At 41.3% G+C, this 27,376-nt stretch overlaps 1 protein-coding gene across 2 annotated transcripts in view; it reads left to right on the forward strand.

Annotated features, from left to right (window-relative positions):
- ANKIB1 (ankyrin repeat and IBR domain containing 1) overlaps window positions 1–27,376 on the forward strand; it is a 118,975-nt gene that overhangs the window by 23,348 nt on the left and 68,251 nt on the right. For both annotated transcript variants that reach the window (XM_072412849.1, XM_072412848.1), the window contains one exon: window positions 14,951–15,213. In XM_072412849.1, coding sequence (XP_072268950.1) covers window positions 15,026–15,213 — 188 coding nt within the window. In that variant the 5' untranslated portion in view covers window positions 14,951–15,025. The remainder of the gene's footprint in view (window positions 1–14,950; window positions 15,214–27,376) is intronic.

Here is a 27,376-nt window from a genome sequence, read left to right on the forward strand (position 1 = left end):
ATGCCCCCAGTCTCTGACCGTCTCCCGTAGCATGCCCCCAGTCTCTGACCGTCTCCCGTAGCATGCCCCCAGTCTCTGACCGTCTCCAGTAGCATGCCCGCAGTCTCTGACCGTCTCCAGTAGCATGCCCGCAGTCTCTGACCGTCTCCAGTAGCATGCCCGCAGTCTCTGACCGTCTCCTGTATCATGCATATGGCCCCTGACCTCCCTGGCTTCCTTTTCTTGTAACATGCCCAAAGGCCTTGACCATCTCCTGTAGCATGCCTGTAGTCTATTACCACCATCTTTAGCGTGCTCACAGTCCCTGACCGTTTTCTGTAGCATTACATACAGCTAATACAATGGCCCTAAATTATTGAAGCTCTCCACGATTGGAGAAGAAAGACTACTATAGGTGAGCCTGGGTGATCCAACAAACCTGGAATGGATTTCTTAAAAATCATTTGCTACTATTTAAAAAATGTTTTCAGTTCTTGACCAGATTCATTCCAGGTTTGCCAGGACTATTCAGGTTCTCCCATGATAGTCTATCTTCCCCAGTCTTGTAGAGCTTTAATAAATCAAGCCCAGTGTGTGTCCTTATGGTGATAGTCATTTTGTGTTGTGCTTAGTATTACTAGGTCAGAAAATACATTTCTTTTGAAACCCAGTGCCATTGGTGCAGGTGGCATCTGTGCCACACATTTCTAATAGTCAATTTGCAGATTATAGTATTTAGGAGATGTTAATTACTATAATAAGCCAGAAGACTTGATGTGAAACTATGAAATATTTCTACCGTGATGATTGCTGTGTGCATAGTACACCACTAATCCAGTCTGCCAGGTGCTCAATAATGTCTGAATATACAATGAACTCAAGTGTCAGGATATAGCAGAAGTCTTAAAGCAAAAACATCTACCTTGAAGAGGACCTGTCATGCAGCAATGGAATATCTCCTCTTAAAGAGCAGCTCCCAGGCAATGAATAAATATTAATCATTTGACAAGCTACCTTCTTTTAAAAATGCCAGTTGTCTGACAGTCTCTGGATTCAATACATTGGGCCTGATTTATTAAAGCTCTCCAAGGCTGGAGAGGATACACTTTCATCAGTGAAGTTAGGCCATCCAGCAAACCTGGAATGTTTTTCTTGTAGTCATTTGCTAGGAAATGTTTTCAATCCTGGACCAGATCCATTCCAGGTTTGCTGGATCACCCAGCTTCAATGATAAAAGTGTATCCTCTCCAGCCTTGGAGAGCTTTAATAAATCAGGGTCAATGAGTTAGTGGCCTGGGATAAGCAGGTAAAACTCAGGGCGAAAAGATTGTATCATTACTGTAGGCTCAACAACAAAATTGGGGGAAACAGCTAGCCAATAAATGGTATTATTTCAGCTTTAAATGCCATTTTTCGCCTAACACAATTTTGTTCCCTTGAATGGCCCTGCACCCATATTAAAAAAGAACAAAAATATAAAATATAAAATTAAAAACTTTTGCCATTCCCTTTTTGTCGGGTTGGGTGGTGACATCAATTGGCCTATTCTTCAGCATTGGGCTCATTCTAAATCGGCCTTTCTCCACCTCTTTAACATGGGGCAACCCTTAAAATAATTTCCAGGTCTTCAGGGAATAACTGCTGTGATTGCTATATTCATAGCTCACAGTACAGAATGTCACCCTTACAGATGGACAAAAAGATTATTGGTGTGAATAACTGACCTGAGAGGGACAAATTGCTCAAGGAACCCCCAGTAACCTCTGGAGGAACCCTAGAGTTCCATGGAATCCTGGTTGGGAACACTTTTCTAAACTCTGCAGAGAGGTGAAAGCAGCATTCTCCTTTGAGCCCATGGTGTCTTGGTGGCGCACCCTGGGGGACCGGTTCTCGGTTTCTTGGGCTCACAGAAAGTGAGATTGCAAAGAAGTTATTCTGCATGGGACAGGACCAGTTCATTTTATACAAAAACCTTCCAGCCCCATCCCTATAGTCTAACCCAACCTAAACTATCCCAGACACCCCAACCTAGGTGCTTGCCTACATCTTCACGATAAATATGGTCACCTCTTTAGTTTACTACCCTTTGGCCTAAAATCTTCATTGCAACCTGCAGAGTGAGTCTGCATAGACTTTATTGGGGTCGTACCCCTAGTGTAGGAGTTGGGCCATTCAGATCTTTAGCGACTTGCTTTGTTTTTGTAAGTTACTGAACTTTGAAGACACCTTGTCACCAAGATCCTAAAAAAAAATTTCTAAAATAATTCCTAAATTGTAGCTTCTGCCTCAATATCATAACCCAAACCAAATTTACTGTCGCCTTTTAACATTCGGAGAATCAACTCTTTCTTCATGGCCAGATTCCCTGACCTCTGGGCAGCCACTTCCAAGCCCCTGGTCTGCCTTGTTACAATATTTCTGCAGCAAGCAGGAAAATCTTATAGGATCATAAAAAAAAGCTGCTTAAAAAATATTGTAAGAAGCTGTTATTAAGGGTAACGGGGTCTTTTTAAAGAACAAATTTCATTTAGGACATGTTTTTACAAAACTTTTTGGAAGGGTTAGGATCTCTCAGGCTTAGTTTTTCCAGCCGTGATAGAGATACCCCCTACTTTCCGGTACCAATCACATCTTTTATCTATTGTTAGGGTCGTAGTTAGAATAATGGAACCCGTTGGCCAAGGCCTAGGGCAGCAGGTTGTTAATGGGGTCCAATACCAACCATTTACAGCATGTAGTAACTTTTCTGGTTTTGTTTTTTATTTCTCCCCTCTGTTCCCAATTTTGAGGCCAAATTAGAAGATGAGGGGGTGCAGTGCAGAGGAGTCCAAAGGCTCTTTGTAGTTCTGGGATCAGGAAACCAGCTCGCCTTTCACTTGTTTGATGCTTTGTACAGTGAAAGGTCGTCCTTGTGTATCAGGAAGAACCCACGCTAATTTCAAACATGCACCCCAGTAGAAGTTTTTATTTTCAAAAAACTTTGTACAAAGGACCTAAAAATGAGGACCATCATATACGTATTCCAAGGACAGCTCAACGTCTAATTATAATACAGCCATTAAAAGTTTATAACCCTTCCCTGCTTAGTTTGGCTCAAGTTGGGTCATAAAATTTTCCCCTCGGCCCATTCCTGGCTTCCTAATCTGATATTTGGCCCCCTTTCTCCTTCAAGATGAATAATTCCACAAGGGTATTATCAGAACTGATTCGTCTGTGCTAAAGTTTTACTTTTTGTCCAGAGTTATATATATACCTTACTTTAACAATTGTAATTACTGAAATATTTCTATAAGCTATGGGAAGAATTCGCTGACATCATTTACAGTTCTGTAACAGGAAATGCTATTTTTATCTGACAAAACTATGCTGTGCATAACCACATAACAAAGTGCGTGAGAATAAGGGTCTCGGTACACTTACAGTCCACGAGGACCCATTGACTCCCATGCTTCCTGGTGCATTGGGTTGATGCATGTTTCGTTGTAATAATGTGTATTGACTTAAGGCTTAATGCTTATCAAAAGATAGCGTGCTAATGTCCAAAATTCACAAAAAATTGTACATGCCCCTTTTTTTTTTCTAACACAGTGCATGAATGGCTGTTACCAGTGTACTGTGGTGTTATGCATCTGCGTTGGGTAATAGGTTGGGGTACCATTGGCAATAAATGGCAATGCACTTTGCACATAACATGCATTATTGTGTGTGTTTTTGCAAATATGCCCTAATTTAGATTTTGGGGGGCAGGCCCCAGTTCCCTGCGAAGGTAAATAAAATGAGATATATATATGGTTTGGTGAGCTCAGTCAGTCCTTGGTTTCCAGTATTTAACCTGAACTGTTTTTAAGCTGGGTAGGAAGAAATTGTAGGTAGGTTGCAGCTTCTGTATTGCGATCCAACTATTCAGTAACCACCAAAAAACAGCAGGGTGGTTACTGAAAAGTGCTGGGTGGTGCGCCCGGCTAAAAGGTTTTGGGGAGAACACTGGTTTCTAATTTTTCCTCTTTGCTTTAACAGCAGGATTTTCCTGCATAATTGTTGTCTCTAATCCTGACCACCTGGGAGTTTTGGATGTTCCTGTCCACCTTCCTGTGTTCCGGCTCCTTCTGTTACATTCTTCATAAAATGGCATAAAAAAGACTTATGAGTGAGCAGGGAGAGTTGGCTCCCCTTGTATTGGGCACAGTGGGGTGTAGACCTGAAAATTTGGGTCACTTCCGTTTTGGAAAAGAAATACAGTCCTTAAGGTATTATTTCTACTGATATTGGCAAGAATTTTAAACTGGCCAGGCTACTAAAATAACAGCCAGGTGGCAGCCCTACAGGGTAAACAGTTTTAAAGAGCTTGCTAAAATTGGCTTCACACCTCGGTATTCTCCCCAGAATTTTTCTGGCTGGGAAGAAACTGTAGAAGGGTGGAGACATCTGTATTGTGACTCAACTTTTTAGTAACCAACCAAAAACAGCCAGGTGGGTACTGAAAAGTGCTGGGTGGTGCACCCAGCTTAAAGGGGTTTGGGAGAACACTGCACTTTAATACACCATGTAGTGCCATTTGCAGCCATAATGCAACCCACCGAATGGGCTACCACAATGCAACACATGTTGAATGCAACCTACTATTACTGATTGTGCTGTTATATACAGGACCATACAGATGTGAATGAGGCTGAATAGACTTCCCAAGAAACCAATCTCTTTAGCCACCCACCTGATAATTGTTTCGGTCAGGGATTTGATATCTTGAAGACAGAAGATCTGCATGACAACCAAGCAGCCAGGAATTTCAGGGGGTGGTGGCCCATAGTGGAGCTACGAACTTCCTGTATGCGTCAATTTTTTATAAAAGTCAATTGTCTCCATTTATAGGCTTTACACTCTTTTTGTTCTCTGCACCTTATGTTCTTGGAGCTGCACTTGTGTTCCGAGGTAACCTTGTGAGGTTCTTTATGTATCACACAACTTCTTTATTTATATACAAAGGGGAATGTGTAATTATTATTATTATTATTATTAAACAGGATTTATATAGCGCCAACATATTACGCAGCGCTGTACATTAAATAGGGATTGCAAAAGACAGACTAATACAGACAGTGATACAGGAGGAGAGGACCCTGCCCCGAAGATTGATTTTTATGTATGTTCTATCATTATTCTAACCAGCTTCAATGTATGTTTGTGTTGCTTTAGGAGAGTTACCCAAACTTCTATCCAATAAAATGTCCAGGAATAAAAAAGTACAGGAACAGGGAAATCTCTTCAATGGTGTCATGTACTGAATGTCTAATATTGGTCTTGATTTTAATAAAGCTCCAAAACTACAGAAGATAGACTTCTATCATTGGAGAACCTGGGTGATCTAGTAAACTAGAATGGATCAGGATTGAAAATGTTTGCCAACTAAAAGCAAATGGTTTTTAAGAAATCCATTCCAGGTTGCTGGATCACCAAGTTCTCATATTATAGTCTATTACCTTCAGTCTTGGAGAGCTTTAATAAATCAAGCACATTGTCTAACTATATCCAAAACTATGAATTAAAGATTTGGCTGGACATAGACCTATAAGTAATGATATCAGGATCAGCACTTTGTGGTTGCAGAGAAGACTGAAATAAAGCCCCATTTTATGCCCACAGTTATGTTTTGCTGATCGGTGAACCCCCTCTCTGAGAAATAATTGTAAAGAACATGAGAGATGTATGTGGGCTACCATTGCTTGGCTCTAGTGCTGACCCTTTAGGCCTGGTACCCATGGACTTAATTTTTAAATCCATTAAACTAATTAGATCTGAGGTGGAGCCATTGATCACAAGCAGACAATGTCCTTGGTCCGCCATGGACAGATTGGGCTTTCACAAATACCAATTGAAGATCTACAAGTTGTGTCTTGTGTATGAACAACCAAGCAAATCTGATCAGGAGCTCCTCTCTGTGCGTTGGTCCATCCATTCCTACTCCAAGATCAGAAAGACAGAAAACTGTATGTATGTGCCGCGTTTTAGGGCTTTCAACTGAGCAATTTCCAAATTGAAAATGATTTACAGTGGTCAATTGAGTGCAAAATTGGCTTTAATAAAGCTCTCCAAGGCTGGAGAGAATACACTTTCATCAGTAAATCTAGGTGATCCAGCAAACCTGGAATAAATCTGGTCCAGGATTGAAAACATTTGCTAACAAATAGCAAATTACTCTTTGGAAATCCATTCCAGGTTTGCTGGATCACCCAGCTTCATTGATAAAAGCGTACCCCCTCCAGCCTTGGAAAGCTTTAATAAATCAGACCCAATGAGTTATTAAAGATTTCTGATTTTTCCAGTTTGCTTTTATATAGAGAGTGGTAGTGAAGGTATTGAAATCAAATAGTTAGCATTCTTCAAAAAAAGTTTTAGCAATAGCAGCTCCTATTTTGTTCTGGTTGTATGGTTGGTTGATTGTAACCTTAAACCATTGATCACCCGCCAAGACTAGGTGAAAGTTTATTTTACTTAAACTTACTTTTAAATATTATCCAAACCTATTTAACATCTGGTTGTACCAACTTTTAGGGTTCGTGTTCCTTTAATTTAGGAAGGATGTTTGTAAAATTCACCAGGGTCTACTTAGCGGTATTTTAATTTTCAGCCATTCTGGGACACTTGGCGCCTGACCTTCCTGCGCTTCACGCTCCTACTCTTTGTTGCCAGAATCTCAGCCTGGTCATCTGGAGCAAACCTCAACCTGCCCCTGCAATGCTTCTGGCTTCACCATCTGCCTTCCAGTCTGCCGGGGTGAAACGTTAATGAACTGGCAGCTCTAACCATCTCCATGTCTGCCAGTCTCATCCTTTGTGTCCTGCTCTGTGCCCATTATTCCCCTCTGCTATCTTCTACATCTGCTTTATGGATGCCACTCTCAGCAAATACAAAGATTGAAGCTTCTGCTCATCTGCCGGCAGATCTGGCACAGACTGATGTTAAAGGAGACATTGGTTTTATTGAGAGGTTTGGGTTAATATTTATTAATTTCTAAATAATGAAAATGGTAAAATAATTTACAACATATAATTATGTAAAGTAGAACTCACGTTATTGTTATGTGCCCGGAAATTCCTTACATATCACAATATTCAGAAGAATGCCATCCTTACCATCAGTCTGCTGCAGGCAGGAGGAAATATTTACTCAATATCCTCTTCTCTAGTGATTAGACTGTAATATTGTATTTTTGAAGCAAATTGCCTCTTTGGAAGTTGCAACATGGGTTGTTTTATGTCAAATATTACAGTTATCTTATGATTAAAGCATAGAAAAGCACATACACCATAATTTACATGATTGTGCCATCAGAGTCCAGGAAGGAAATAGACTGTGAACCTGGATGATGGATGAACAAAGATGGAGCCGTTTTTAAAAAAAGTTCTGATCAGATGAGAGTTCTATGACCTCTACTATGACCTCTGTGAGAGATATGAAATACCTACTCATTATTTAAAATGAACATGAAATATATATAATGATTATTGCCATTTAAAGTAGAGTTCATGCATAGTTTGCAGATCATTTTTGACTTACTTAAAAGAAAGTTAAGCACTGCATGTGGCCAGCTACGTGGCTCAGATGTTAGTACTTTGGCCCTTGCAGTGCTGGGGTCCCAGGTTCAAATACCAGCCAGGACAGTATTAGCCTAGAGTTCGCAGATTCTCCCTGTGTTAGCCTGGGTTTCCTCCGGGTACTCTGGTTTCCTCCCACCGTCAGATTATTTGGCTTCCACCAAAAATTGACCTTAAACTGTAGTAATGACATATGGCAATGGTTGGGACATATGGATATGATATGACTATGGACTTTGTAAAACGCTGAGTAATATGTTGGCGCTATATAAATACTGTGTAATAATAATTTATATAGCGTTACATATTACCAAATGCTATATATTAAATAGGGGAGCCGGTGACATGACTATGGATTTTGTAAAGCAGTGCATAATGTTGGAGCTATATAAATACTATATATATGTAAATCAACCCATTAGGCCAATGTTGGACTGGGGCCAATGGGTTGAGTTACCAATGGGGTCAATGGTGATCTGGGACCAATTGGTATATTAACCCTGGGAAATAAAATGGCTGCAGGAGAGGCAAATGAGATCAGAAGAACTGGTATGCAAAAAAGGATAAAACAAAAGGTGCAACATATTTTATTTGGGGCCCATTTAGACCTATGGGCCAACACACTGGCATTGCAGTACACCACAGTGGTTTGTTGCAGTGTGATGTAATAGATAAAAGTGTCTTGTGTTTCTTTTGATCATTACACTGGCAGGCCATTCAATAAAGGATATGATCATACTGGAGGTGAGGTTGCGGTGCATTTACTACTTCCCCATGCCATAATACATGGTAGCATCTTCCTGTGGCAGCACCATGGGGAATAAATTTGGGCATCAATGAGCGGTACAAATGTGCAGGCACTGGTTCTGTAAGATCCATCGGTTTGGGTTTTCGACCCAAGTGCCTGCCGCAGGGATCCACGTGGGATTGCTTGTTCCCGAACCTTCCCTTAGTGAATGCAGACTAACACACATTTGTTAAATAAGCCCTCAAGGAAAAACTTTCATTTGTCTATAATACACAATGCTTTAGCAAGCCAAATGTTTTCCAATCACGTTTTACGTCTACTTTAAAAAGCCATTTTTATCCCACAACATAATAGCAGATTGTATGTATTGTGTTTTATATTTACATTATATCCTTTTACTAAGCAGTTCAGGATTGTATAAAAAGAAAACCGATTTTTCAGCTGCTGGAAGTAAAGGGTTTAATATTGTGCTGGAAAGTTCTATTATTTCTAAACTTTGGCAGTTGTCCAGTGTTGTGTCTGCAGTTTATATGAAGTTCTTATACCCTGTGTTTCATCGGCGCCTTATCTACTCAGGTCAGCCCGAGGAAGTTGAAATTTCTGTCCTGTCTTGCAGTTTCAAGAGGATTTGAAGTAAGATTACTGCTAAAAGTCACCATTATAACACTTGTACTATATACATGTACCGGCCTCCTTTTAAGATACTCCTTACAGCTATCGGGAACTGCTGAAATTCTTCATAGCATAGATTCAGTAAATATTAGTAAATATAGATTATTGAATTAATACTCAAGGACTTTAGGTCTATTTTGGCATGATAGAATCACACAGATATTGCAAATTTGTCAGCTGGACGTTCATGATCAGAATCTTCCTTTCCACCACATCCCAAAGCTGCTCTATTGCAGTGGTCGCCAACCAGTGGTCCACAGAAAAATTTGGGCATTATTTGCAATTTTTATGTTCCAATAATTTTGAAACAGAAATAATATTCTAATAAATTACTATATTCCGAATAACAATTTTCACCTTTATATTGCACTAAATTCACAAACTGTAAAAGAGTCGAAAAACAATGGAGGCGCAGCGTGACGTCAGTGTAATGTTAAGTTGTATGAGGCAACCGTTGCCGAGCTGTACACTTCAGTATTGTTTCCACCATTACAACAGTCACCCCACTCCGCCAATACCGATTCTCATGCGATTGCTTTATTTTATTTGTTTATTTCTCAGATGCTCTTTTAGGTAAGTATGGCCATAACTGTGTATTTTCTTTAACTGTTATATTTATTGGCATCAAACAGTTTGTTTGATAACTGTCATTTCTTGTTTGGTCTTAGATTGGAATTAAAAAGTAAACACATATTTTGCATTTCTTTAGTAATACCAAAGATAATGTAACTAATGATAATAGTAACAATAATAATACTTTACTTAACCGTGAGCTGATCAATGAATCAGAGCCTCTACAGTCCTTGTCAGGCACCATTAGGAAGGTCCGTGAGGTCTGAAAGGTTGGTGACCGCTGCAGTATTGGATTGAGATCTGGTGACTGTGGGGGCCATTTGAGTAGAGAGGACGCATTGCCATGTTCTAGGAACCAGTTTGAGCTTTGTGACACACGGTGAGTTATTCTGCTGGAAGTAGTTATCAGAAGATGGGGACACTGAGGTCATAAAGGGATGAACATAGTCAGAAATAATACTAAGGTAGGCTGTGGCATTTAAACAATGTTCAGCTGGTACTAAATGGAAAGAAAAAGACATGCCAAGAAAATATAGAGAAATTAGGACTTACAATCTTCTCTTGTCAGATTTTGGTGAACCTTTACAAACATTGGCATTAGCTCTCTGTTCTTATCTCACAGGAGTGACACCAATTGGGGTCTCCTGCTTCTGTAGTCCATCTGCTTCAAGATTGAATGTGTTGTGTGTTACAAGATGCTTTTCTGCATACCTGGGTTTTAACCAGTGGTTATTTGAGTTACTATTGCCTTTATATCAGCTTGAATCAGTCTGACCATTCTCCTCTGACCTCAACAAAGCATTTTTGCCTATAGGACTGCCATTCAATGGATATTTTTCCTTTTTCTGACCATTGCCTGTAAACCCTAGAAATGGTTGTGAGTGAAATTCCCAGCAAATCAGATCAGCTTCTAAAATATTTAGATCAGTTCTCATGGAACCAACAAGCATGCCATGTTCAAAGTCTCCCTTCTTCCCCATTCTGATGCTCATTTGAACTTTAGCACAGTGTCTAGGTGACTAAATGCATTGAGTTGCTGTTGTGATTGGCTGATTAGATATTTGTGTTAACAGTTGAACCAGTAAAGTGGTCAATGAGTATATGTGTGCTTCTTCACTTGCCAAAATATTTACAATTCTGTTCAGCTGGACTTCTTATTCACACACTTCTAGGGCAATGTATAGTCAGACGGGTCAAAACATCATTTTTTATGGCAGCTTTGCTATTCCTGTGCCAACCATTTGCTCATTCAATTATAAAAGAACATCATAAAAAAGTGGTTGTCAACCTTTTGGACCCAACGGACCACTAAATCTACGGAATACGGACCGCGAGGGGAGCCGTGTGCCACTCAGAGGGGAAGAAACTTCCTCCAGAGTGACGTCATGATGCCAGAACCTGCCCACCCTCCCATCACAGGCTCAGACCTGCTTGCGGGGGGGGGGGGACAGTAGCGCAGGGCTTTGGAGGTCTGAGCCTGTGATGGGAGAGTGGGGTGGGTTGTGTCCATCCAGGGGACAGAGCCATGGAACACCAAAATGTTCTCACCAACCACCGCTGTCATAAAACGTCAAAAACTACAAGAGTTTGTGTTGTTAAAAGTAAAGCAAGGTATACGGCCACCAATTTCCTATAGATTCCATTGCAAGTGGAGGCAAGTGGGAGTATTCTCCTTCTCTGAGCCTTTCCAACTGCAAAGTGAAAGAATCAGAATAGCCAAATTTTTTTATAGGATGATAAATATGTAGGTCCTGTAAAAACATGGTCAATGTCTCTTGGAAATAAGTCTTGCACTATCCTGGAGTGATTGGGGAGGATCTGTACTGTTTTGCACAGTTTCTTCATGTCCCCCCCATAGCCCGAAACTCTTCTCGCATAGATATTCTCAGCTTCCTTGCAGAACAAATAAATTCATTGTAGTTATCTAAAGCTTTACACAGTCCAGCAGCTGATAATTACTGTGCGGTACTAGACTGGAGTCTGGGTTCTTCTTTTATGGATGTCAGTTGTTCATGTGGTCATTGTGAACACACATCTGTTCTTATGTCGGGTGGACAGGACGTTAATACAGTGTGTTGCAACCGCTTGTTTTTGGGCTATGGGACCCGTCATGTGCTGACAAGTCAGCTGGTGTAAGTCAGAAGCAGGACAGAGTGTACAAAGGGTTTGGTATATAATAAGTGGGATGAATGATATAAAGAGGACTCTGGTAGAAGTACTGTTTGCATTGGGAGCAGTTACAGAAGATAAACCCAATGCAGAAAAATCTGTTTTTGTGTATTTATTTTGACATAATATATAAACTAGCTATGCCATGAAATCTTTTGCTGAATATTGTGCTGGTCCCCCATGTGCTTCCAAAACACTTCTGACCCATTGAGAGATGGACTATGAAGGTGTCCTGTGATATCTGGCACCAGCAGACCCTGAAGATTTTGACGCAGGGTCTCCTTGTGTTGCACTTGTTTCATTGGCAAATCTAACAGGCGTCCATTGGATTTACATCTAGGGAATTTGAAGGCCAAGTCATCACTGGCTATGTTCCTTTAACAATTTTTGTAGTGTGGTAGTGCACTGTCACATATGCAGGGGATCTGTGCCTCTTTCAGGTTCACCCACCTTGCACTCTCCTGCTTCCAGCACCAACTCTGCTTCAGGATCCCAGTCCCTGCTCACTTCCTGGTCCAGATCATATGACTCTGTCAGCTGCCTCTTTACTACAGAGGACTGGAGTGTTCCACAGATGCACTCCACCTGCTGGCAGGCATGTGAAAACCACCTGAGAATGCCTCTTCACCAGCACTCCCTCTGGTGGTGGGTTAGGAGTCTGCGGATCATATGACTCCCATCCATCACATGACCTTCCGTTTATAAGGAAGTGACTGGCAACTGGAAGTTGCCTGTACAAGGAGTTCCCTTAGGCTCTATTTCCAGGTACCAGTTACTCCTGGCTGCTTCTCCTATTGCTAATTTCCTGTCTACTGACTCTGGATTTGACCCTAGTCCTGCTTCCTGCCTGCCCTGACCTCAGGCTTGTATAACCACGCTTATGCCTTGCGTTTTGGTACCTCGGCTGATTCCTATGTGCCAGCAGACACCTGCCTCTGCATGCATAGGGGCCGCAACCTGGCAGCTGCCCACTGTATAACATCGTCACCTCTAGAGGCTCTGGAGAAGACTGGGCAGCTGTTTAGACTCTGTGACTTGCGCACGTCTCTGCGCCCCGCGCACGTCTCTGCCAACTGAGCTGGTGACACAGAGGGTCCACCATCCTGCCCTATAGCATTGTGACAAGCACTTTATTATTGCATAAAAAGTTAGTAAATGCATGATAATAATATTCATAATTTCATAGAGAAGCACTAAGACATCATGTAAAAACTGAAAAATGTAAAGTTGATGATTCGGGAACAAAGGAACCAGGGAAAGCAAGGTATAAGTCGATTACACCTTAGTTGAATCATCAAATGTTGAGGATTGCGTTTTAGGTTCCTTTTGTCATGTCAGGACCAAGGAGTGTGTCTACTCAAAAGTAATACAGTATAGTTAAAGACTAACTCTAGATATTAGAAACATGGTGTGAGGGTCCCCCCAGCATGGCTAGGTTTATTCGTTTAGTCTAGGGCAGCCTTTTCCATCCTTTTATAACTTGGGGGATCTCTTGAAAAAACTCTCAGGTCTTCAGGGAAGCCCTTCTATTATTACTATATCCACAGCTCACAGTACGTTAGTGTGGTGGTCAGTGGGAAGATTGACTCTTAAATTTCTTTGGCAGGAATGTCGTCCTTATAGATAACCAAAAAGATCATTGGTGTCACTTAAATCAGTGGTCGCCTATCTTTTCATGCCTATGGACCACTAAATGCACAGACTCCGGACCATGCATGCGCGGGGAGCCGTGGGTCACTCAAAGGGGAAGAAACTTCCCCCAGAATGACGTCATGATGCCAGAACCTTCCCACTCTCTCATCGCAGGCTCAGGGCAGGTTGTGTCCAGAGACATTCAATCCGTACGGAAGACATGGTCGGCGGCTCTGGCCGGTGCCCCCACACAGTGGGGTCCTTCTCCTGACCCCACGGGGGCGCACAGGCCACCGATTGGCGACCCTACAGGGGGGCGCACAGGCCACCGATTGCATACCACCGACCACTGACTTAAACTAACCTGAGAGGCCCAAATTGAACTCTAGTTGAGAAACATTGGTCTAGGAGGTTGGAAAAAGGAGTGATTCATACCCAATTCCTCATTCGGACATGTTTCCTCCTCACCATGCAACTGCTTCAATAAAGGTACCTCTCCTTATCACTCCTTTTGTCCTAGGCAGAGCCAGTTTTAGGGTAGGGCAATCTGGGCAATTGCCCAGTGCCACCACCTACTCTTGGGCTCTCAATTGACAGAATGGCAGACATGTAGGGAACTGGATTACTGTTCATTTAGGAACCCTAACTTCATATTCGCTCAAAATCGCTCAGTTGTAGGCTCTCTGAAGCCATTATGTTCAATTTTAGGACCAACATTCCTGCATCATATGGAAAAGGGGAAGCGTGCTGGTTGACAAAGACTGAGGGCTTTTTTGATTATTCCAGTTCAAATAGGGGTTGCAAATGACAGACAGATACAGACAGTGACAGAGGAGGAGAAGATCCTGCCCCGAAGAGCTTACAATCTAAGAGATGGGCATTGCTTTCAGTTTGGTGGGGTTTGGGTAAGAGTTGGGGCCCATCCTCATCATCTACCAAAATACCGTAATATCACTTTCCCTTGACTATCCCTTTAACTCAATATATTCAATTATTCTATAATTCTCTGTAATATTTTAGCAACTCATCCATCTGAAATGCAGACGTACCTGACTAGAACGTTCTGTGCATCTGTCCTCTGCAAAGCTTTTATTTATTTTTTAGAGATAATATTTCTTCCTTGAAGACTAAAAGTATTTCTGCATTAAAAAAAAAAATCAAGAATTCCAGACATCAAAACTATTTTCAGTCAGTTCTTCTAGACGATGACCTGCACTGTCTGGATCTGTGACCTTTAAACATCAGCGGGACTACATCAGCAGGAGAAAGAGATTTCACCGTTCTTTAAATCCCCTTTTCTGGCAAATAATATATCGCAAATCTACAAAGTTTCACGAGTTTCTGTGCGTTTATATAGTTTGATGACAGGAAGGCTTTGATCCGTCCTCCTTTCACTGAATACCTCCAAATTATGGGTTTGTGAAAGACCGTGTCTGCTTCGTTGGCCTGACGGGGGGAAGGATTTTACACTTGAGAAGTTTGGTTAAAATTTGATTGAAGTTTTGCATTCTAAAACCTTAAGACTTAGGGAAGTGAATGTTTGTTTCTTTCTGCGAGTTATACAATATTTCTTTTTGTTTTGCAGGGTGGATGGAATGTTGTGGATTCTCCTGGCAAGAAGCTGAACGTAGGGTAGACAAGTGCCGGTCTCTAGACTACCATGGGAAACGCCACTACAAAGTTCCGCAAAGCCTTGATCAATGGGGACGAGAACCTAGCTTACCAAATCTATGAGAGCAATCCACAGCTGAAAGAGTCCTTGGACCCCAACACGTCCTATGGGGAACCTTACCAACACAACACTCCGCTGCACTATGCCGCCCGCTATGGCATGACACGCTTGATTAGGTCAGTGGTTGGTTATAATTTGCACAATAGTCCATGAATACGCATACGCATGTGCACTTTACATTATTACTATTATAAACAGGATTTATATAGCGCCAACATATTACCTTGCATAGTATCATCAGGTTTCTGCTGCCACAAAACACGGATCCGGCCATTGCTGCCCTCTTCAAAATTCCAGTTGTCTGGCTATTTCGACTCCCTTTTCGACGCCCAAGAAGGCCACAATTGTTATATTTGTTCTAAAAGTATTTAAAAAATGGTCATGACAGCCAGGCAAATGGAATATACAGAAGATGAGAAGTTTGCAAATTTTTTTTAGAGAAGTTTTCTTTATTTAGATTATTTTTGAACCACTCTTTGTTAATGGATTTCTTTGACATGGAGGATTTTTGTACTCCCGTTTCTCTGGGGAGAACAACTGCATAGGTTTTATCTGTAGCACCACCAGCAGGTGAGGGTTGGTATTGCAGTTTGATCATATTACTAGTTTTCTGAAGGAAATCGATTTGATATTAAACTAAGAAGGAAAATGGTCTGTGGTATGGAAAAAATTAAATGTAATGCAAATGTTATGCAGATGGCTCCAATTTAAAACTGAGCCAATCAAATGCTGTACTTGCAGAAGTTGATTGGCTCAATTTCAATTCAGTGCAGTTTGCATGTTATTTGCAGTTGAGTTATTTGCATCTTACTGACCATTTATACTCATTCCTGTCCCTACAAAATTTTGGTGGCATTAAACTAGAGGTATGCTGCTAATGCTTTATTTCCTGCAGTCGCCCCAATGTTTTAAGATATGATTGGATTTTTGTAGTCTGTAAGCAAAGTAGAACTATAGGCTCTTATAAATTAAAACATCTGCATTTACAGTTTAATTTGTTTCCCTGCAAAGATTTACAAATACCTGGTAATCCTGCCAGGTAGGTACACTTCATTCAGGTTCTTGTGATGTGTTGACAAGGTGGCTGCAATGATGTGGAACTTAAAGGAGTGTTTGCTGCACTTGTACTGCAATAGGATGAGAAATTCTTGTACGGGTTTTGGCTATCAACATTGACTGTGATTGTGACTGCCAATCAGCACCTGGCCACACCCAGTCCGGCCCACTTCTTTTGGATTGGCAGCACTGCTTTTGTTTCTGAAACCCTCCCATTGTGAGCTGCAGTGTATGGGAGGGGAGCACATGACATACAAAATGAGGAAGTTATTGAAGGGGAGGTAAAATTAGTTTTTTTAAGTTTATGAGATATGTGCATCACAATAGTTATGTGCAGTCACCTAGTTTTGGACCTATTTAGCTCTTGAACCTTCTTGGTCCCAAAACATAATTCAGGAAAAAGCAAGAAAAAGGCAAAAGTTTTATTTGCTTTCTTTGCTTTACTTGGATATAACAAAGCAGCAGCATGTTAGTAGTACACTTAATGAATATATTTTTTTTCTACGAGTAATCCCTGTGTGGCTCCTTTTGAAGATCTGACATGACTTTGTGAATTTTTAATTTCATCTGTACTTGGTTGTTCAGTTTATTGCTACAAAGCGGCAGTTCCATGTTTTGAGATCTCTTCTGATCATTTTTATGTAACCGCGATAGAGAATATTGTCCCGGAATATGTAATTTAATAGTGGCTGACAATTAGATAAGAATGGAAATGCTGTGACTCCATACAACTCCTATATTTCCCGATTAATAAATTATAAAGTATAATCACATCAGGTTGTTGCTGGTTGTCTCCGTGTCTGCTAACTTCCGTGAAGCATCATTTACAAGTCGGGTTTATGTCTGCTGTGCTGGAATAATATGCTAATATTGTTTGGCTTTCTGGGGATGAAGTGTTTGCATTCACTTTACCAAACTCCAGATTCCGGAGACCTTGTAGGGGGACCTGCTGGTTTGTTTTTGGTAAAATGGCGGTATGGCAAATTATGGCTGCTGCATTAGCTTAAGGCTAATTCTGACTTCAAATTCTGATGCTGGAGACAATCCTTTGTGATCAAATTTCCAGGAAGACTAGAATGATGGATTGCTGCACATACAACATTGTTCTGTAGAGGGGGCAAAGGATAGGGGAGTGCAAGCCGCTGCATCCTCCCCTATAGGAATTGACAGTGGTCATTGGTTGGAGGTTGACCAACAAATCGCCAAATGACGTTGTGGGACCACTGTACACACTCTAGATCAGGTTCCTCCGGGTAATCTGGTTTCCTCCCACATCCCAAAAACATGCAGTGAGGTTAATTGGCTTCCCTCTAAAAATTGGCCTTAGACTGTATAAATGACATATGACTATGGTAGGGATATTAGATTGTGAGCTCCCTTGAGGGACAGTTAGTGACACAACTATGGACTTTGTACAGCGCTGCGTAATATGATGGCGCTATATAAATACTGTGTAATAATAATAATGGAATCCTATGGTTCCTTTGGAAGTTGCTAGGGGTTCCTTAAGCAATGAGCAATATGTCACTCATTTTAAGTGACCCAATGATCTTCTTGGCTATCTGTAAGGGTGACATTCTTCCCAATGGCCAGAAATGTTGGAGACATTTACCACCAGGCTAATGCACCATGAACTTTGGATATAGTACTTATAGAGATAATCATGATCATCCTTTTTCATTAGCAATTATCAAGCAAGTGTATGTAGCATTAAACTGATTCAAAATAAAAATGTTTCATATCTCATAGGGAACTTCCAGAAATGTCAGATAGGGCAGATTTACACCTGCCTATGAGTCACTCGATTTTGCACTGTTCCATGCGGCAAATGTCTAGTCTTTTGCTCCTTGCTTACTTTTTAGAGGCAAAGCTTCCGCGGTTCAGAGCCCAACTTTGATTCTGCCCTCTCATTTACCCCCCATATTCAGAACATTTCCAGGGTCTGTCACTTTCACCTGCGCAACATCTCCAAAATAAGCTCCTACCAGTCCCAGAGACCACCAAACTCCTTACTCGTTCTTTTCATCTCTCATCTGGACTACTGTAACCTCCTCCTCTCTGGTAATCCACTAACTGGACTCTCTCCTCTACAATCTACAATTTATGAATGCTGCAGCCAGACTCATCCATCCTTCCCACCGCTCCTCTTCCTCTGCATCTCTTTGTAGTTCTCTTCATTGGCTTCCATTTCACCTTAGAATCAAAATCAAGCTTTGCCTTCAAATCCCTTCACAGTTCTTGTCCCACTTACCTTTCTGACCTGATTTGGCCCTCTCTTTGGTCCTCCAAAGACCCACAAATGACTTCCCCACTCATAACCTCATGACACTCAAGGCTCCAAGACTTTTCTAGAGCTGCTCCGACTCTCTGGAAAAGTCTTCCTCATCCTTTTCGGTTTGCTCCTATTTTCTGATCATTTAAAAGAGCCCATAAAACCCATCTTTTCAAACTGACTTATTCTCACACTCTTCTGTCTTATAAACCCTCACTACTTCCCACCATTCCATATTCCCCTTCTGTTGTGTGATATTTCCCCACTTCTTAAATTGTAAGCTCTTCGGGGCAGGGTCCTCTCCTTCTTTGTCACTGTCTGTATCTGTCTGTCATTTGCAACCCCTATTTAATGTACAGCGCTGCATAATTTGTTGGCGCTATATAAAAATCCTGTTTAAGAAGATTATTAATAATAATAATAATAATAATAATAATAAAAATAATAATAGTAATAATAATAGTAAAGATTATAAGTGTATGGGAAGTACATGGGAACGGCCATATTTGCTCATTACATAGTCTGGCTCTTCTTCTGTATCCTAGTTCTATTCAGCGAATATTCTTTATTCTTCTTTCTCTCTTTCCAAGTGTATGAGTCATCCGATTTATTAAAAACAATACACTCCCTGTGCGTCTGATATCTCAACGGCTGCTTAGAATTGTGGCCAAATGATTGCAGTTTTATTGTTTATTCTCTCTAGTGGTTATTTTAATATTTGAACATTTAAAGCTCGGTATACAAAAATCTATTTTACTGCTGAGTAAAACCAACAATTTTATAATTTCATCGAACTAACTATAAATCAATTTTAATTTTTCTGAATTAGATCAGCAAAGTGATGTATACCCAGTGTAGAACTAAAGGAACCTTGATTGGTCAGTCAAGTACATGACGAGTTGTTGAGATTGCTCAGTCAATTTCTTTTCGATTGGAAATAAACTTCACTGTGCTTTCCTTTTGTTGGACTGATTCATTAAATGCATTGCATACTAGCGCAATCAATTGGTTTTTAATCGGCTTTTCAACATTTGCATTGAGCGATCTTTCGCTTTGTAAAGCAGAACCGACATGTTACATTGCATAGATAACTGTATCTGTACAACTTGTGTCACTTGTCAGAAGTGATTTTTATGGAGTTAAAAACGATATAAATAAATCGACGTCCGTTAATAAAATGCAGTAAGGCTGTGTTCATACTGGGCATGAGGTTGCGATGTGGTTACTGCTTCCTTATGCCAGGGAACCTCTGCCTCTGGGTGGACTCTAAATGCAGCTTATCCCAGAGATTGAATGGGGGGCAATTGTGAACAGTAGCAGCACAGCTCACTGCCGGCAGCTGGTAAATATGCAGAGCTTTCAGAACCAGGGCTGTGGTGCCAGTCACACGGGCATTCTCAATCTCGAAGCAGGTCAGAATCTGTCCTTAAAGCGGAACTAAACTAAAAATAAAAAAATTACACTTTAAAGCTGCAGATCCCTTGTTGGGGCTGGTCCTTCCCACGATCCGGTCCTGTGTCGTCTTGGAATTCCTCTTCGTCCCGGTGCAAAGAAAGCACTGAGTGCCGCCATCATCTGTTTTCTCTTCCATCTTCTTCTTGTCTTTCTTTCCACGTCACCCGATCTCGCACTGCGCAGGTACAAGATCGGGTGACGTACCGGGAAAAAATAGAGCTGATCTCACTGTGCATGCTTGATAGAAAAATGGCCTTTTTCTGCATGCCCGAGGTTAAAGCATATGCAAAAAGGGCAGCCAGAGCCCCCCTGAATGCGTGATGTAGGTATCCGGGGAGGTTATGCGCTCCCATTAAGTCTTGATCCTCGCGGGGCAGTGCTGCACCCTTTTTATTTTAAAAAAAGAAAAAACATTTATTTAGAAGGGTTGTCTACCTGTCTATGTAAAGTAAAAATTTAAGTTTAGGTGCGCTTTAGGCTAAAAAATTGTACATTAAAAACAAACAAGCAGCAACAACAAAAGTGTAGGAGTACAATAAACGTAACTATAATAAAATATATATAAATCCAGAACTTCTGATTTTTATTGCATTCGGGAAGGTTTAGAAATTCTGTTTGGTTTATGTTGTTAAAAATGTAATAAAAGAAATAAAAGTGCAATGCCAATGCTTGTGGAGTCAAGAACGGACTTTAGCTAAATTTTGCTTGATTGGAATAGGATGGGCAATACGAACTCTCCCGGATGAGACACAGATGGCCGGAGAAACCTGTTGGGTTTTAGGTGGACTGTTAAGCTGAACTCCTTGTAAAGAATGTGAATTGCCTGGAGGTAAAGATGATCTTTGGGTGTCAGTAGTATCTGGGTCAGTGATTCAGAAAGTATTTGAGGCAAGGAATCAGAACAGCAACCAGGCAAGTTTTTGTAGAACCAGGACAGAAATAGGTCCTTACATGGGTTTCTCCATAACTGGAGAAGATAGACTTTCATGGAAGAACCTGGGTGATCCAGCAAACTGCAATGAATTTCTTAAAAATAATTTTCTATTAGTTGGCAAATGTTTTCAATACTGGTCTAGGTTGCCATGATAGTCTATCTTCTCCAATCTTGAAGAGCTTTACTAAATCAGACACAATATATTGGTGAAAGTTCTCCTTGAATTGCTGTCTGTTCTATCCAATGCAAAAAGTTTTGGAGTTTGATATAGTTTGATGGCACTAAACTCACTGACAACCTAACCTGGTTTCTCTCCCGGGTTCAGGATCTTCAATCATCCTGAACCTTGGTCAGACCAGAATGCCATAACTCCTGCACATGTGCAGGGGGGGTTCATCTATTCCTGCCATCCAGATATAGCAGAAATGCTGCACAGAAAGCTGCTGCTTCTGTTCATCGACATTGGCGAAACATCTTCAACATTACAAGAACAAGTCCAGATAAACTTGACTAACTAGTACTAGATACATGATGCCGGATGTGTTTGTATGCAGTTGTTAGTTTCCGACACGCTTTAATTAACAGCACTCACTTCATCAGATGGAAAAATAGACTGGGAGAAGGAAGGAGACAATCAGGTTATACTGCAAGCACATGGGCCAACAAGGAATACTTAAGAAGAGGAGAGAGATGACCATAATTGCCGGGAGGTAAAGATGATCTTTGGGTGTCAGTAGTATCTGGGTCAGTGATATCTGAGTCACTTCATCAGAGGGAAAAATAGATTGGGATATGGAAGGAGCCAAGTAGGTTACACTGCAAGCACATGGACCAACAAGGAATAATTAGGAAGAGGAGAGAGAAGACCTTATATAGCAGTTTGAGGTTCCTTCTTCTTCTCTGTCCAATCACACGTTGAGGGCGGAGAGCTGACCAAGCTGTTTAATGCTTAACTACCATAGGGAAAGTCAGGTCACCACCTTGGCTTTGTTTTGTGTCAGGGCTGGGTATATCCTAGGAGTGGCTGCAGACTTTTTTTAATCCTTTTGCAGGTAACACCTCTGCCATTTATGTCTTTTAAATATGTGTTTGGCTGTTTGCCTGAAGTTCAGCTATAAAACTTCTATTAATAACTCGGTTCCCAATCACAGATCTGAAACCAGCAGACAACCAGCAAAGTCTGAAAAGTTTAGTTTTTGGATCAGTAACTAAACAAGTTGGACATTGGAGCCTCCTCCCAGACTTCCTTAAATATTGTCACCAAAATATGACTTTCTGTCCCAGTTCTGTCATTTTGAAGCTATTCTTAGGTCCGATTTAGAGAAGTGTGATGGACGTCTCTGCTGGGGATCATCACGGTTTTATGACTTGCTGTAAAGTCTGCTTTGGTGCTGATAACCAAAAATAAAGTTCCTCAATTTAGCATAGCTTTGTGGCAGACAGGACTCACCGGCTTATGTGAATGTAAAGAGGCGGTCAGGATTTACAAGGTGGCACCAACCTACTTACCATCTGCTTGTGTGTGAGTCCTGCCATGTGGAGTGAAGAGGGGGATGACGTGAACTGTCAGAGCGAGGAGCTGCGTGATCCCCATCCTGACTAATGCTGGCTGTAAGCCGATCATTCCACAAGCATTTTATTTCTCAAAGGGAACCTGTAATTAAATTGTAATTAAATTTATTAGGACTTTAAAAAGCTGAGCAAATTTCATATACCGGTATATAGTATACCTAAAGCTTTGGTGCCCCTGCAAAGTCCAACAAAAACTTGTTGATCATGCCAATAAAGTCTTCCTGTGATGGGGTGACATGGATGCTGCACTGCTCCTGAAGTTAGAGCAAAGTTGTCACTCTTACGTAAGCTGTACCTGCATACATTACAGCGGGAAAGGATGTTGCAGGGGCGTGGCTATCACCATCTTCTGATGCCTGAGCCTATGACTTGTTTATCAGCACCTGGCCCCACCCACTGCCCTCTGGATTGACAGCTCTGCCTCTGCTACTAAAACCCTCCCACTGTGATCTGTAGTGTCTGGAAGGGGGAAGTGTATGAAACGCAAAGCAAAAACCCCTATTTGCCCAATACTGCTACCCCTCTCCCCCAAGGAGAAATCTAGCAGCTGCCACTCTATTTGTATATACAGCAAATTTTCTAATTATAAACTAATGAGATGCATTCCCTTTTTGCATTTTGGTATTAAAATCTGCCTAAAACCCTAGCTGTTGTACCATGAGAGCAGGTTTGCAATATTACAAGAAAATGTAAATATCATCTTTGGGCAGAGTAACTCTTAAAATGAGACAATAGGAGAAAAAAATTTAAAAAAATTGGTCTTGGTTGTGTTTTCCCTCTGTTGATATGAACTTATGCCCTTTCCCAAGCACGCCAAAGCCGCTCTTTATGTAATAACATCCAGGGTTACAGTAGCCAGAATCAATTACCCTGGGCTCATTACATTATTGAACATTATTACATTGCCAAGATTTATTTCCTGCTCCTATAATTGCATCCTTTCCTCATTTAATTACAGGCTTTCTGGTTCTCATCTTGGGAAATGATTAAAAGTGCTTGAATTTGCAGTGCAGGTACACAACATGCGCTCACAGCAAGGCATTCGGTCCTTAAAGTGATCCAGTGCATAAACATGGCAAAAACATAAAAGTGTCTCTGGGGGCAGCTCATCCATATCAGTCAGAAACTTTTAGGTTAGTTTTCAACCAGTTGGCCTGCTAACTGCTTTTCAACCAGTTGGCCTTATTTTTATTAACATAATTATTATTTCAGAACCTATTTTAATTGTTTTCTTTCAGCCTTCCTTAAAAGCATCCTTAGGTTCCTAGGTTATCAAATATTTTACACTGCCTGTTCAAAATGACCACTGATGCCCTGTAGGGCAGTGTTATGATATGGTTTGCCTGTGGGGGCAGTGTTATGATCTGGGGTTCGTATGGGGGCAGTGTTGTGATTTGGGGTTCCTGTGGGGGCAATGGTATGATCTGGTATGCCTGTTGGGGCAGTGTTATGATCTGGGGTGCCTGTTGGGGCAGTGTTATGATCTGGGGTGCCTGTGGGGGCAGTGTTATGATCTGGGGTGCCTGTGGGGGCAGTGGGGGCAGTGTTATGATCTGGGGTGCCTGTGGGGGCAGTGTTATGATCTGGGGTGCCTGTGGGGGCAGTGCTATGATTTAGGGTTACCTATGAGGGCAGTGGTATGATCTGGTGTGCCCTTGGGGGAAATGTTATGATCTGGGGTGCCTGTAGGGGTAGTGTTATGATCTGGGATGCCTGTAGGGGCAGTGTTATGATCTGGGGTGCCTGTAGGGGCAGTGTTATGATCTGGGGTGCCTGGGTGCCATGATCTGGGGTGCTGTGTTATGATCTGGGAGCCTGTAGGGGCAGTGTTGTAATCTGGGGTGCCTGTGAGGGCAGTGTAATGTTCTGGGGTTCCTGTGGGGGCAGTGCTATGATTTGGGGTTCCTGTGGAGCAGTGTTATGATCTGGGGTTCATGTGGGGGCAATGTTATGATCTGGGGTGCCTGTTGGGGCAGTGTTATGATCTGGGGTGCCTGTGGGGGCATTGGTATGATCTGGGGTGCCTGTGGGGGCAATGGTATGATCTGGGGTGCCTGTGGGGGCAGTGCTGTGATTTAGGGTTGCCTATGAGGGCAAGGATGCTAGGATGCTAGGATTCATCGGTCTCAGGCTGTGCAAGTTTGGTTCAGGGAGAGTCCAGCAGAGTCCAGACCTGAACTCCTTCAAGAATCTTTGGGATGTGCTGGAGAAGACTTTACATAGCGCTCGGACTCTCCCATCATCAATACGAGATCTTGGGGAAATCCTAATGCAGCTCTAAATAGAATTTAATTGTGTAACATTGCATGAGCTTAACAATACCATGTAGGTGGCCCAATGAAATATTAGACTTTTTGGCCAGGCAGTGTATTTCCATAATAAAATAAAAAGCAATGCTGATTTGTATAAAAACCATTCCATAAATCTACTTCCAGACTTTAAAAGACTTATTAAAAATTGAAGGCACAAGTGTCAGCCGGTGTCTTGACACGTTTTGCACTTGAGTGTCTAATCATAAGCCTTATGATTAAGCACTTTCGAGTACAAAACACGTCAACAAGCTGACACTTGTACCTTTAATTTTTATTACATCTTTCGATGGCTGTAAGTGGATTTAGGAAACTTTCTTTATTCAGTTCGGCACTATTTAACTCATCATGTACCTGTCCTGATTATTTCTTTGCAGGAAAGCTTGTTGTGGGATGAAGTCAGGGTTATATTATTATGTTATGTAGTATCAGTGATGAGCACATCCATGCAAATGAAAGCCATTCAAAGTTTGGCCGCCACACAATCCAAATGGACTAAAGATACACATGTCAACGCAAGGGTCTTTGTTACGTTTACCAGCTTTGCCGTCAAAGTCTGTTGATTGTTTGGCTTGTGTCATTGCTGTGGAAGGATTTGATTTGCACGGATGAGCTGATTATCACCATTATGTGGCTTAATTTATGACCAACCACATGGATTGTGCACCCCATTTGAAGGTTGCCAATGGGTGTATTTAGGGTTTAAAGGAATCTTTCATTTGCAAGTTGACATTCTTATGTGTCAGTTTTGGCGTACTAATTGATTTGATTGGATTGTTGGATTTGGATTTTGGTAGGTATTTAGATGTTGATATTTGGAGGCTGCACTCCAGGATCCATTGGGTCCAAAGTTCCCTGGGTTGCCATTAGTTTGGTGGACTGATGGGAACTCTAAATGTATGGTTGAAAGTTCAGCTCAATTTCTAATAAGAGCAGGAATGATAGCCAATGTATTTTGGTGGCTTTACCAATGAAACTTTGATGAAGAAGACATGTACTATGTACACACATGCAATATTTGACAAAAGACTGCACAATTCATGAACGAGGGCTGTACATACTTTACCGCTCTGTTCTATGTAGCAGGGAAGGGAAGAATGACCGAGCGGCAACCCGCTGCGCTCTCTCTTATTCACATGCATTATGATCAGTCGTTATCCAGTATCCGTGGATCTGCCAGGACAATCCTTCAGATGATGGACGACGAGCACCGTACAGACGCAACATTCTCTTTCTATATCAGCCCTGAGTCGATTATCAGACGAGAACCATTGCACATGTGTACGTAGCCTTAAGCGGAACTGAACTAAAAATTACACTTCGATATAATTTCGCAAATCCCTCAATGGCGCTGGTACTTCCCACAATCCAGTCCTGCGTTGGCTTGGAATTCCTCTTCGTAGCGACACAGAGAAAGCGCAACGCACCGTCATCTTTAGTCTTCTTTTTGAGCTTTTCTCTCTGCGCATGCGTGATATCGACATCTCTTTCCTCCTGATGGAAAAATGCCCATTCTGCACATGCCCGAGATTAAGGAGCAGCCAGAGCCTCCCAGGGATGCATGACATAGGTATCCCGGGAGGCTCTGCGCTCCCATTAAGTCTTGATCACTGCAGTGATCAAAACTTAAAGGGACGGTGCTGCACCCTTTTTTTTTTTTAAATGTTGCACACAACATTTTGACTTTATATAGAAGGGTTATCTACCTATGTAAAGTAAAAATGTTAAGGTTAGGTACACATTAATCAGTGCTTGATAAGTGAACTCCGGGATACATGACCTGTCCATATTTCTTTTAAACCTCTCCCACAGAAGCCCTGATGAAGTGAGATTGATTAAGACACCGAAACGTACTGGCTATCAGTTTTACCTTTATGGGAAATAAAAATTGAATGCCACTCTCTAGTTAGTGTTCTTAATACATAAGTTGTGCCATTTTGTTACTAGATGAGACTATGGCAATAACTGTGTACAAAGATAATCCCATAGGCCTTTCATGAAAATGGTTGCTACATTTTTCATTTTTTTTCACTTTTGCTTTGGTACATGGCTTATTTTTATTTAAATTGTGTTGAGAGAACCTTTTTAATTAATGTCGGTGGTTACAAGTCATGCAGATTACTCGTCGAGGTCTTTATTCACTCGCCATGTGCTAAACCTCTTTTGAGTCATATTTACAATTGCCATTTGGAAATATTTATTATACAGTAAGGAGAATAGTTTGGGGATTTTTTTTTGAAAAAAAAAAAAAGCAGAACTGGAATGTGGAAGGCTAAGATGAGGCCGGCTATTCATTAATCCAAAGAAATCACATGTCGCCTGCTTTGTGTATCGGCTTTGTGAAATGATTTTGCGGTGCTCGCCATGGAATTTGGATGCTTTGTTTCATATGAGACCTGTTTGTTACAAGTATTTACTAAGTGTGTGATTCACTCAACTTGTGGGGATGTTCTCATATTTTGGTCATGCGGTTGTGCCTTTTATATCTCCATGGGGGGTGTTAATGACATTTGTACATCTACAATCCAACTGGTTTCTGCTGTTTGCATTTTTTCTCCTGATATAATAGACAACTGAAAGTCTTTTCTATTTTACAGGTTTAATACCAATGAAAAAGAGTATCTAAAATCACATAAAAGAAACAATAGTACAAAACCAAAGGGCCCAGTTACCATGCGCAA

This window comes from Pyxicephalus adspersus, chromosome 5 (genome assembly GCF_032062135.1).
Source record: "Pyxicephalus adspersus chromosome 5, UCB_Pads_2.0, whole genome shotgun sequence".
Classification (NCBI taxonomy): domain Eukaryota; kingdom Metazoa; phylum Chordata; class Amphibia; order Anura; family Pyxicephalidae; genus Pyxicephalus; species Pyxicephalus adspersus.